The 9,877-nt window shown below is 36.4% G+C and overlaps 1 protein-coding gene across 1 annotated transcript; it reads left to right on the top strand.

The window, feature by feature from the left end:
• Positions 1 to 1,561: 1,561 nt before the first annotated feature.
• ivd (isovaleryl-CoA dehydrogenase) lies at positions 1,562 to 9,293 on the top strand. Its single transcript, XM_079261767.1, has 12 exons — positions 1,562 to 1,782; positions 2,687 to 2,776; positions 2,972 to 3,023; positions 3,161 to 3,330; positions 3,441 to 3,534; positions 6,027 to 6,157; positions 6,429 to 6,525; positions 6,626 to 6,719; positions 7,556 to 7,637; positions 7,762 to 7,866; positions 8,001 to 8,073; positions 8,302 to 9,293. Exons 1-12 carry the CDS (start codon positions 1,651 to 1,653, stop codon positions 8,433 to 8,435), a joined length of 1,254 nt encoding a protein of 417 aa, XP_079117893.1. The 5' UTR covers positions 1,562 to 1,650; the 3' UTR covers positions 8,436 to 9,293.
• The last annotated feature ends 584 nt before the right edge of the window (positions 9,294 to 9,877 follow it).

The following is a 9,877-nucleotide window of genomic DNA, read 5'->3' as shown; positions in this document are numbered from 1 at the left end:
TGAAGGAGAATGGCTTCACTCTAATCCAACTAAAGATTTATATATCAGGGACATACTAGCTCTTGAGTTGGGCGTGACATTGTGGCTGGAGAGCTTCTTGTGAATGCAGGGAAAGGTGGAATGGGAAATGTATTTAGCTTCTTAAACAAACCCTAAATTCAGAGAGATTAAGTCTGGTTATGTTTTCACTCCATGTACATTATTTATGCATTCAAAAGTGTCAAATCAATGAATGTGCTCCAACAGTCTTCACTGTTGTGTCTGCAGTCAAGTTTATTTATGTAGTTGTGTAAAAATTGTGTCTGTAATGTGAAAATTTGCAAAAGAAATGGCCATTTCTTTTCTATTATTCAGCAACCTAATTTTACTGGACTGTTTGTCACTCATCCATTCTTTTTTATACCACTTATTTAAACTCAAGGTTTTAAGGAATTTAGAACATTAGTTAGTGGGTAAAAGGCAGGATACCCCCTAGAGAAGTCCTTAGTCCATCGAAGGGCCAATAGAGGGAAACAGACAACCACTCACCTCTTACACTCACTCTTAGAGTGACCAGTTAACCTAATAAGATGCATCTCTTTGGAGGTGGGATGAATCTGGAGCACTCGGAGAGAACCCACACATACAAGGAGAGAACATACAAACTCAATACAGAAGGGCCGCTATTCAAATCCCTCCGTGCTTTTTGAAGTCAACTCTGTTCAAATTAAAATCTTAATAAACAGATTTAAGGACTAATAGACAGGTTGAAAAACTAAAATAACTGAAAGAAGACATTATTATGATGGGAAAGAGTTAAAGTCAGACAGAAGAATAAACACACAGATATACATACAGGCAATATTTTATAATTGAAGAGGTAGCAAAATGTGCTGTTCTTGCTGTAGAAATGTTTTTGACACAGGGCAAACAAAGTAAATCTTCTGTGATATAAAAGCAAAGTTTTGTTGTGCTGCAAAGCATTTTTTCCACACTACTGAGTCTGGATAACAAACCAAGCAGGTTTCAGGGACTTAGAATTTACTCATGCTTATTGAACTGAAAGTTAGACCTTTGTTCAGAGACTGAAATTCTCAAGTGTGATGCATTTTACATAATTTTAATTGTTTTGATATGGCACAGACTATGAGGTTCCGTTTGAGTAAAAAAAAGTACATGTTAATATGTGTATAAAGTATATGTAAATATGTGTATATGTTGTTGGTTTATGTTGTTGCAATGTGTCTTTGGTAGATGTCTATGGCCTTTATGTTTTTTGACAAGTGTTGTTGCTTTTTGCATATGTCTATGTTGCAGATGTATTACTTCCATATGTACATGGTGTACATGTATCTGTTGCATATGTACATGTTGCATATATTGCCCTTTTCTATGTTAAGGTGCTGGACAGGACAAGGTAAAAAAGAAAAAAAAATCGTTTCACTACTTTACAACCCTGCCCGCTGGGCGACGCTGTTGGTAATAAAGTTATTCATGTGGCGCAAATAAAGCCGAAGAAGAAAATAACGTCAGCGTAAATGACGTATTAGTATTCTGAAATAGTTTCAGAGTGAGACCTCATACTTTCCTTGTGATAGAGGGCAGCCACTAACCATCTCAACCCAAAGGCTTTATCCCCCCCTTTTCACCAAACGTCCTGCAAGCAGCACAATGTTTGCTGTCAGAAACACTCTGCGCCTCAGCTCTCGGCTGTCCGTCCCCGCTGTAGCGAAGAGAGGATGTGCGGGTGCTGCCATCCCGGTGGACGATGTGGTGAACGGACTCACAGACGAGCAAATACAGGTTAGCTACCTCAGCTAGCCTATGCTAACAAAACAAAGTTAGACTGTGGGTGCAGACAAGTCGTTTAAAAGAAAAACAAAAACAAAAAAAAACAGCCCAGAAATCTCATGGAATACAACATCTTAGTGTATAGCAGCGTTTACATACTTTGTGGACAAGAAAAGATTTTAAAGGACATTGCCCGCATGACTTGATGACATAACTTTAGCTAGCAGAAGCAGAGAGCCAGACCTTGATCTTCACATGCAGCTGTGGTTACCTGCTAAACTGTTTACAAGAGGAACTACCAAGTAATATTAAAGTTGTTGTGTCATTGCTTTACTAAATTATCCACTCAAGCAAATAGAACAGCTTTTATCTTGGTCTGATAAATCACCTTTATGTTTTCTTCTGATACCAGGAAGGTTAGAAAGTAGTCTATCGTAATTGAATAGTTGCAAGGTATAAACAATTGTTGCAAGAATTGAATCTAGATTTAAGTGAAACTTTTATTTGGAGATATAGTTTCTGGTATTTTGGTTCAGGGCAGAAGGCTGGACACTGGCTGGGAGGAGAGCATGGGGGTGGAGTTCATAGGAAGTATTTGATTGGATAAAAAGGTCTTGTCCTATAATGTTTTTTTTGTTTTTTGTTTTTTTTATGAGGTTAAATATACCTGTAATGACTGTTATTAACTTTGTTAACACCCCAAACCTATCCATGTATATGTCTAATACCACAATTGTTTATTCAGACAATTGACAAAATAATAGAACGAAGTGAAGCCTTGGCCTCTTAAGTGAGGGGGTCCAGTGGTCTATTATGATGAGATGGGCATTATGGTGTTTATTGGTGAAAAAGGTCACTGCAAATCAAGTAATGTAAGTTCAGTTTAACAGATGTGTGTTTTCTTTCTTTTTCACAGCTAAGGCAGACAGTTCGTAAATTCTGTGCAGAAAAGCTTGCACCTTACGCGAATGAGATTGACAAGACTAATGAATTTCCAGGAATGCGGGTGAGTTGAAAAACTCAATTGAATGTGTGCTTAAAGTCCCTGAATACATGACATGAATCACAATGTTGTAAGTATTTAATGAGCATATTGTTGCACAGCCTTGCTGTGTTTGATCTTTATTTTCACTTAAAATTTGCAATGCAACAGGGGGCAGTATTTCAAACTAGAAAACTTATTGGATTGTTCCTTCTTCAGGATTATTGGAAAGCAATGGGAGAGATGGGACTGCTTGGCATCACCGCTCCAGGTATGACAGCTGTCAAAGATCTACAGATGGCGACTCAACAATCATCTTGCTTCCAAGAACCAGATTAGTTGTATTGCATATGAGTGAACTGTGAACCAAAGTCTGTTCTCTCAGCTCACACTATATATTCCTCTCAGTGGAACATGGGGGCACTGGATTGGGCTACTTAGACCACGTTATTGTGATGGAAGAGATGTCACGAGTGTCAGCAGCCATTGCTCTCAGTTACGGTGCCCACTCAAATCTTTGTGTCAACCAGTTGGTGCGACATGCCAATCAGAAACAGATGGAGAAATACATGCCGAAGGTCAGCGCAACATTTTTCTTACTATGAAACTTCAGAATGCTTAATGCAAAGCAGAAGTTGACTTGTTTGTGTATAATAAATTGATTTATATCCATCTTTCCTCTTTCCAGTTAATGACAGGAGAGCATGTTGGAGCTCTGGCCATGAGTGAGCCTAATGCTGGCTCTGATGTCGTGTCCATGAAGCTGAAAGCCACAAAGAAAGGTAGGATGTCAAGAAAGTGGACGATATCTTTGCATAATTGATACATGCTTTGAATTTAAAATAGTGGGTTCGGTTGTACTTGTGTGAGATGTGCTGAATTTTTCCAGAGTTAATGCTAAACTGTGTGCAACCCTTTGGAAATTGGATTTGCTATAAACTTACTTATTGAAGTGGGTGTGTGTGTGTTATATGACTACTGAGTAGTCATATAAAATTGATCGTTTATTGATCTGGCAGTGAACTGTTTCATCCATTTAAATTAAACAGGTCAGTACTACGACTGTGGAATGCATCTTAATCTAAGTACCTTCACAAAATCTAGTTTGCAAACACAGTAGCCATCTGACAGACTTTATCTTTGGTTTTTCAGTTTCCCTGCCACTCAGGCTCTGAGATATTTTTAAGTCTGTTTAAGTCTCGCCTGGAAGTTGTATTAAAGATTTACTCATGCATTTTTATCTGAGTTCAGCTGAGTGAACTATGACTGATTCATATGTGCTTTTAATTAATTAATGGATTATTTAAAATTCTGAAAGTTTTTTGTTTTTTTTTGTTTTTTTAAAAAAACAAAAAAAAAAAAACCTGATTCGAATGAAAAGTTTCTCCAACAACATGTTGTCATCTTCTGCATCTGCCTGTTAATGAGCCATTGTCAGGGTCAGGTTTGTTGCAGGATGGTAGTCCTTGAAGACCGGAGTTGGTGACCCCTGTTCTAGTCCATAGAGGACAAGAAAACATTATTTGTAGTTAATTGTTATCTATAGTGGGGTAAAAATGGCACACTGGTGAGTCAAAGCTTGCGGCACATACGTAGCAGTTAAGTTTGTAGAATGAGAGAAAGTCTCAGTTTATTACAAAATGTTCACCATAATGGGTCATCTTCAAACCTATTGAGTTTACTTCTAAGACTCAACATGTTGAGATACTCTGAAATAAACTTGCAAATACTGTAGTTTAAATAGCTTTTAGAGGTATTTTTTATACATCAGATAAATTAAAAAAATGGAGGTCCACCTTTTAATGTATATTTGTGAAAGTTGCAAGACACAGAAAAACATGGGGAGTGTTGCAAAAACTTTGCAGTTGAAGTGGATTTTCATCTCAAATCTATGACCCTGATTTGAGGGTCATAGATTTGATGACTCTGCAATTATACATTTTTCTAGCCTTGCTCATATCACTCAGCTACTAATTAAAAAAAAAAAAAAAAGGGATAATTCTTTAAGGCTCCATGTAGTTGGGATTTGACTATAACTGTAGTGGCATTTAGCGTTTATCACTATAAGTGTGCAAACAATCCACTTTATTAGTGTGCAGCTTACCCAAGATTGATAAAACAGTGTGTAGAGGACTAAATTAAATTCTAGTATTCTTTAAAACTCAGACGAATTGTAGCAAAATCCAAATATTTGTATTCATCGAATGCCAAGGACTGAATTGTATGTCTAGTTCTGTTAGCAGCTGCATTGCATGTCATGTCATGTTGCTGATAAGCTGTGTGGCCTGATAAGAGGAGCATTTAGGCTCTCAAGTGCAGCTTGGTACAGGCTTTAAGGAGAGAGGAAAATTTTATGTCCAGTACAGTGTGTTCAGAAATTCTTAACTTTTGACACGTACTATAAGTTTCTTTTTATTTGCTTTTACTCCTTCAGCCTTGGTGAAATAAGTCTCCTTGGTAGATTTGCTTCCTAAAGGTGGATATAAGCATTTTAAAGTGTTTGGAATATGCATTGCTGCATAGATAAGTACTATTTGCCTGATTATTATGAGTTAAGCTATTATTCATTCGCCTGCTAAAGTCTGGCATTTCCTCACTGCAGTGCAGAGTGAAGGAAGCCAATTGTAGATGAGCTAAAGGTGCCAGGGAACTGTAATTGAATCGAACAACAAGAAGTGCCTCAAACATGAATGAAAACCTCTTTAAAGGCTAAAAGATGTGAAAAGAAGTACAAATTGTTCCAGTGGGTACAGGAAGACAAAGATATTATCAGTGCCCCATGTGTTTGTTAAAGAACAGATTATATCAAAGCAGAGAAATGAAAGCCACCAGTGTAAGGTACACACAAGTGGAAATCTTGCTGTGTTGTCCTTCCGCTGGTATAAAAGTAGCTGGCTGGAGACAGGGTGGGTTTCTGGTTACACCTCCGTTCTTGCTGTGTAAATGCTGCATGTGAAACTATTGTTGATTTGAAAGGTATTGATGGAAGTGCCGTGCGTTTTGATCTCTGCAGATTTAAGCTAAGAGCTCGAGGTGTTTCCCAGATAAGATGCTTTATTTTTCAGTTGCTGAATAATGTGATGGTGAAAACATTGTCATTGGTAAACATTACCCTGCTGCAGTCACACCTCACTCTAAAGCTTTATACAACTTTTGAAATATGTCTTTAGGCATGATTATAGTATAATTGATTTTTTCTTTTTTTTAAATGTTTAAATCTGAAAGGGATGCTTTAAATTCTCAATACATTTAGTGTGTTGTGTATTTTTTTCAGGTGACTACTATATACTGAACGGCAACAAGTTCTGGATCACAAATGGACCAGATGCCGATGTCCTTATTGTTTATGCCAAGACGGATCCTGAGGCGCATCAGAGAGGCATCACAGCTTTCATTGTAGAAAAGGTAAATCCAGCTAACCGAATGTGAGCTCTTCTCGTCCTTGCTGTGTTCTCCGTACTCAGCAGATGTAAAGAAGTAGCGTGTTTAGGTTTTAGGCATTTAGTTAAATAAGTTTGAAATAAAATCTTATGTGTAATGGCAATAAAATGATGGGCTGTGTTTGCACATATATATGTATATATATATATATATATATATATATATATATATATATATATATATATATATATATATATATATATATTTTTTTTTTTTTTTTTTTAATCCTTTTCAGAATATGCCAGGGTTCTCTACTGCACAGAAACTTGACAAACTTGGCATGAGGGGGTCCAACACCTGCGAGCTGATCTTTGAAGACTGTAAAATCCCAGGTATGAGTTGAAAGTGAATTTGCATGTCTTAATGTGATCCTTGGGTCGAGTGATTGCTTTCCAAAGATGATGTTTGTTTATTTTCACCTGTCTGTTACAGAGGAGAACATACTGGGTCCTTTGAACAAGGGTGTGTATGTGATGATGAGTGGTTTAGATCTGGAGAGGCTGGTACTTGCAGCTGGACCAGTTGGGTGAGGATTTTAAAACTCTTTTTAAATGCGGAAAATTTATCATTTGAATATTTTTTATTTGGTAAAAGTGGTGCAAATTAGTGTAGAAGCGTTGCAACGATTATTTATGAAATGGTTTGAAAGTTCAGCATTCAGCCAGATTCAGTATTCACTGGATCCACTTCAGTAAGTCACAGGAAAAAAAAGATTTATTCGGTACAGATACATTGAACTTGTTTCAGTTCATGCAATGATGCTCTCTCCAGTCCGTTATCCAGTTTAAAGTTTGACATCTTACACCTTTCTTCATCTAAACACACACAGCTCAGCTGGCTCAGGATCTGTTGAGGTACCCAATAAAAATGTGTCACATGGCACCACACAAAACAAAGGAAACGCATTATGATAAAAAAAAAAAAAAACCCAAAAAAAAAAACCCCACTCATATATTCATACATAGTTTTAAAAATCAGTTTAGTTACTTAAACAAATGATTAAAATTCAAATGCGTCAGTCCTGATGGAGCAAATTCGTTGCAGACCAAATGTTAATTTGCAAATGTAAAATGTTGATTATGGATCTGTCTTAAATAGCTGCCTTTAGGAGTCACCATAAGTTTGTTGAATCCAGCATTACAGAAACTACTCAGAAGTGAAACTGAAAAAGATTTCTAAGTAAGCCTCAGTTTTTATTGCAAAGGTTTGAACATTATTCCAGTGTTGATGAGAGTGTCAGATTTGAACACCTTTTTGTTTTGTAGCATCATTGTGTTTGAATAATAATGAATGCATAAATATTCTGTAGAATTAAAGATTAAATTTCTCTTCAGCATCTAAAACTATTATGTTATTTTTCAGCATAATGCAGGGAGTTCTGGATGCTGCTATTCCCTACCTGCATGTCAGAGAAGCTTTTGGACAGAAGATCGGACACTTTCAGGTTTGACTTATCAGTTCACTCTATGCAGAGCATGAAAAGGTAGATTTTATTGTGTTATTAGTATTGAGTTTAAATTGGCAGCTGGAGAATAAAAAAGTTTAAATTGACCGGATCTGTTTTGCAGCTGATGCAAGGCAAGATGGCTGACATGTACACCAGGCTGAGCTCCTGTCGGCAGTACTTGTACAATGTGGCCCGAGCTTGTGACAAAGGACACTTCAATGCAATGGTGAGAGTGTTTAATGTTCAATCCCATATCTGATGTTTTAATCTCTTGTAGGGCCACATGTACTGTCAGTTTTGTTAGTCATCAACTTTTTAGTCCTTTGAGCTCCATGGTGACAGTGTCGGTTTCTGTTGCAGGACTGTGCCGGAGTGATCCTGTACTGCGCTGAGAATGCCACTCAGGTGGCTTTGGATGGCATTCAGTGTTTAGGTAATTTCTAAGAAAACCAAAGTGAAACCCTTACAAGGTTCCGGTCAGGGTTTTAGTGATATTAACTGAGTAAAAGAATTTCATGTTTGTAATTGTCTTGAAATGAACAACATTTCTTGTTAAAGGTCAAAGATCAGCTTTTATTCATAAAGAAGTTGTATCTCTCTTTGTTTCATTATCAGTGCATTGTTAAATGTCAAATATGTAACCTATGTTGCTTTTCAACAGGCGGAAATGGTTACATCAATGACTACCCAATGGGACGGTTCCTACGAGATGCAAAGTTATATGAAATCGGTGCCGGCACAAGTGAAGTCCGCAGGCTTATTATTGGAAGAAAGTTCAACTCCATGTTCAAATAGACAGGCTGAGGCTCACCGAGTTGGTTGTTATGGACAAAATAATTAACCCAGGACCTTACCGTAAGAGTACTTGCTATCATTCAGATGGTTTTTACATAATTCTCTGGCATTTTGACATATAAAACATGACACATAAAATCACTCTAGTTGAAAATTACTTCAAGATATGGCTGACAACAGGCACACGTTATCAAATGTTAGTTCTCATTATGTGGCCTTCATGATTTTGTCTTTTTTTCTTTCTTTGTTTTTTTTAAGTAGGATTGCTGTTGTCTCACTCTAAGTTACAGAATAACTAAATACCACCAATACATTGATGATCAAACAGATCCATATCAATTAGCAGGTTACTACAAGCTAATTTAAACACTCCTACCAGAGCTTTACAGCAGCTGCTCATTCGAACAAGTTATGTGAAAAAAATGTAAATTTGATGAACCTTTAAGGCTGAAAACTGGGCATATACAGCTTCTATGTCATTTCCGTTAAAATCACTACAGTTAAACATGAAAAGTGTCATCATTTATTTTTCTATTTCTCTGGTTATTCTTTAATTTTACATCTGTAACTATAGTATTTTGAATGTAAAGTTAGTCTTTTTAAAAATTATTTTCATAATCTGTAATGATTTCAAAGCAAATGGAAATGACCCCAAAAAGCTGAAGTCTGTGTATTTCTTTATTAGCAGTGAAGCATATTCATTTACTTTAGGTGCAAATGGAACTGTTGTCAGATCTCTCATATATATATATATATATATATATTCTCTGTAAGGTGTTTTTGTCCTGATTATGAAGGTCTTTGATTATGTAGATGTACAGTATGACATTGTATGAAATATTAGTTTTGTTTGCAATAAACACAAATGAAAGCAATTTTTTTTATTTTGCTAATGTTTTTTGTGTTTAAAAAAGTAAGAAATGCTCTGCATTCAGACTTTCACAGAGGATTCTATAAAAATCACCAATTAAAGCTGATGTAACTTCAAACATTGCTAGGATTTATGATCAGTTGAAAAGTAAAGGTGAGTTTCATGTCAGATGTTTTGAAATAGTGAAACCAGTCAAGCCATTTGAGATTTAGATATAAAACTGAAAATATGCAGAATAAACTGGAGGCATGTAGAGTTCATCCCTGGTTTTATGTTGGATTTACAATAATCCAAGCCATTTGATACACAATGTGGTACAAAAAGTAAACATGGCACAAAACATGAAGTAATTTGTGTTGGGTTGATTATTTGTTGACACTCGTCATGCCAGTTGTATTTTACATAACTGGAAATACCAATTAGCCATTTATGAAGTCTGAAAGGAGCATGCTTCTGTGGAATGAGCAACACAGCTAAACTAATGGGTCATACTCACAAAATGTGCTAAAGTCCCCTGCAACTCTCCCCTGCCATCCATGCTTTTAGTTGCTTGGTAGATTGGATAATTTCA

The sequence above is a fragment of the Telmatherina bonti genome (assembly GCF_933228915.1).
Source record: "Telmatherina bonti genome assembly, chromosome: 22".
Taxonomy (NCBI): Eukaryota; Metazoa; Chordata; class Actinopteri; order Atheriniformes; family Telmatherinidae; genus Telmatherina; species Telmatherina bonti.
This window is presented reverse-complemented; position numbering and strand designations above follow the sequence as displayed.

Coding starts and splice junctions, on each gene's coding strand:
- ivd (XM_079261767.1), top strand. CDS start 1,651: ATGTTTGCTGTCAGAAACACTCTGCGCCTCAGCTCTCGGCTGTCCGTC. Junction 7,638..7,761: donor AGAAGATCGGACACTTTCAG/GTTTGACTTATC, acceptor TCTGTTTTGCAG/CTGATGCAAGGCAAGATGGC. Junction 7,867..8,000: donor AAGGACACTTCAATGCAATG/GTGAGAGTGTTT, acceptor TTTCTGTTGCAG/GACTGTGCCGGAGTGATCCT.